Below are 2,197 nucleotides of genomic sequence, written 5' to 3'. Positions count from 1 at the left end.
GAACGCAGTTTTCACATCTAAGTGATGGATCTCTCATCCATTAGTTGCTGCTAACGCCAAGAGTAGTCGTATGGTTTCTATACGAGCAACTGGTGCAAATACTTCGTTGAAGTCTATGCCTTGTTGTTGCACATAGCCTTTTGCAACTAGCTTTGCTTTGTATATGATCACCGCTCCATATACATTCCTCTTGATCTTATAAATCCACTTCAAACCTATCGATTTCACACCTGCCGGCTTCTTGACGAGCTTACAGGTCTTGTTTTTGATGATAGATTCGATCTCTGCCTTCATTGCATCGCTTCAAGCTTGTATCACTGCAGCTTCGATGTAACTTTCTGGTTCACCATCGATGGTTAGCAAGAGTCTGCCACATTCAACTTCAGAAAGTAGGATGTAATCAACCAACCGCTTTGGTTTTCTGATGTTACGGCCATATCTTGATGTTACATGTTGGTCTTGGTTTGCATCGTTGTTCTCTGCTACTTGCTCTTGTTCACCTGCATGTACACCTTCTTATTCTTCATTATTGTTTTGTTCTTCGTGGTGTTGGTGATCTTGATGCTCATCACCATCTCCTTCTTCCGTAACATCGATATGAGGAAGCTTGAATGATCCTGGTTCTTCGTCCACTTTTGTTGATAGTGTATACGATGCGGTGAGATGTCTAGTTACACCTTTTTGTTCACAAAAACGAATGAACTCAGAAGATGTGAACTCTCCTCCTCTATCGGTGCGAAAAGTCTTGAGTTGTAGCTTCGTTTGATTCTCCACGTACTCCTTGAACTATTTGAACCGATCGAACGCTTCACTTTTCTCTCTTAGCAGCATCGTCCTCATATATCTTGAGTAATCATCAATTAAGACGAATACATATCTATTGTTGCTGGTGTCGCTTCACTCTTCTCTCTTAGCAGCATCGTCCACATATATCTTGAGTAATCATCAATTAAGACAAATACATATCTATTGTTTGCTGGTGTTGATGGTGATATCGGACCGCACAAGTCACCATGTACCAACTCCAATGCGTGTGATGCTCGATACTTTGCTTTAGGCGGGAAAGACTTCCGAGTTTTCTTCCTAACTAAGCAGGCACTAGACACATCTTTCTCGTGTATCACCTGAGGCATCCCTACAACCATCTCCTTGTCTACCATATTCTTCATGACTCCAAAGTTCACATGTCCTAGCCGCGCATGCGACGTCCATGTAACATCAGTTTCTTGTATTTGAAGACACTTCGGATATTCAACCTCCATTGGCGTCTTGTACAATCGGTTTGGTTGCCTTGCGACTTGTACTAATAGCCTTCCACGGGGATCTTTCAGCATCAGTAAGTCTTCTTTCATATTAACCTCACAACCCATCTCGGTTGCTTGTCCAAGACTTATGATATTGTGTTTAAGACTCGAGATGTAGTAGATATCTCTGAGTGCTCTTCTCTCCCCTGTTTTTTCGATGAACGTGATCGAGCCTTTCCCAACAATCTCGACGTTTGATCCATCACTGAATTTGACTTTTCCTTTGATGCTCTCATCTAGGTTTGAGAAGAACTCTCTCTTGCCTGTCATATGGTTACTTGCACCATTGTCAAGGTACCATATACTCATATTTCCACCGCATTCATCAAACCTCTTAGGAAACACTCTCTCTTCGTTGAGGAATATTACTTCATGCATATATAATGCATCTGCTTCTTGTGTTTCTGTTAGGTTAGCTTCTTCTCTTGGTCGTGTAGGAAAATGTGACACGAAGTGCCCCATCTTGTCGCATCGCCAACATCTAACCTTAGAGTAGTCCTTCATGGTCTTGTCTGAAGCTTCTCCTCATTTGTTATGACCATCAGAACCATTAGACCTTCCTCGTCCTCTTCCTCTTCCACCATAACCTCTACCTCTGCCTCTTCCTCGCGAGTTGTTATCGCTTCCACTACCTTGCATATCATTCTTTCCAAACATGAGCTTCGATTGACCTTCATCTTGGGTTTCTTCTTTTATGCGTTCTTCGAAAACCTTCAATCTCCCAACAATATCTTTGAACCCTGTTGAATTTAGATCCAACACTTGTTCTAACGAGGCTACGATGTGAATGAACTTCGTTCTTGGAAGTCCCTTCAGAAACTTCTTTACCATCTTCGATGCTTCCATTATCTCTCCTAACGCGGCTGCTCTCGATGCTAAGCCTGAAAGTTTTC

The 2,197-nt window shown here is 42.3% G+C and overlaps 1 protein-coding gene across 1 annotated transcript in view; it reads right to left on the bottom strand.

Moving 5' to 3' along the window:
- Positions 1 to 303: 303 nt before the first annotated feature.
- LOC106314261 overlaps positions 304 to 2,197 on the bottom strand; it is a 2,238-nt gene continuing 344 nt past the window's right edge. The window contains exons 2-5 of the mRNA XM_013752167.1: positions 1,898 to 2,185; positions 1,013 to 1,822; positions 573 to 677; positions 304 to 500 (exon numbers count right to left, since the gene is read on the bottom strand). Coding sequence (XP_013607621.1) covers positions 304 to 500; positions 573 to 677; positions 1,013 to 1,822; positions 1,898 to 2,185 — 1,400 coding nt within the window. The remainder of the gene's footprint in view (positions 501 to 572; positions 678 to 1,012; positions 1,823 to 1,897; positions 2,186 to 2,197) is intronic.

The sequence above is a fragment of the Brassica oleracea genome, chromosome C9 (assembly GCF_000695525.1).
Source record: "Brassica oleracea var. oleracea cultivar TO1000 chromosome C9, BOL, whole genome shotgun sequence".
In the NCBI taxonomy this organism is placed as follows: domain Eukaryota; kingdom Viridiplantae; phylum Streptophyta; class Magnoliopsida; order Brassicales; family Brassicaceae; genus Brassica; species Brassica oleracea.
This window is presented reverse-complemented; position numbering and strand designations above follow the sequence as displayed.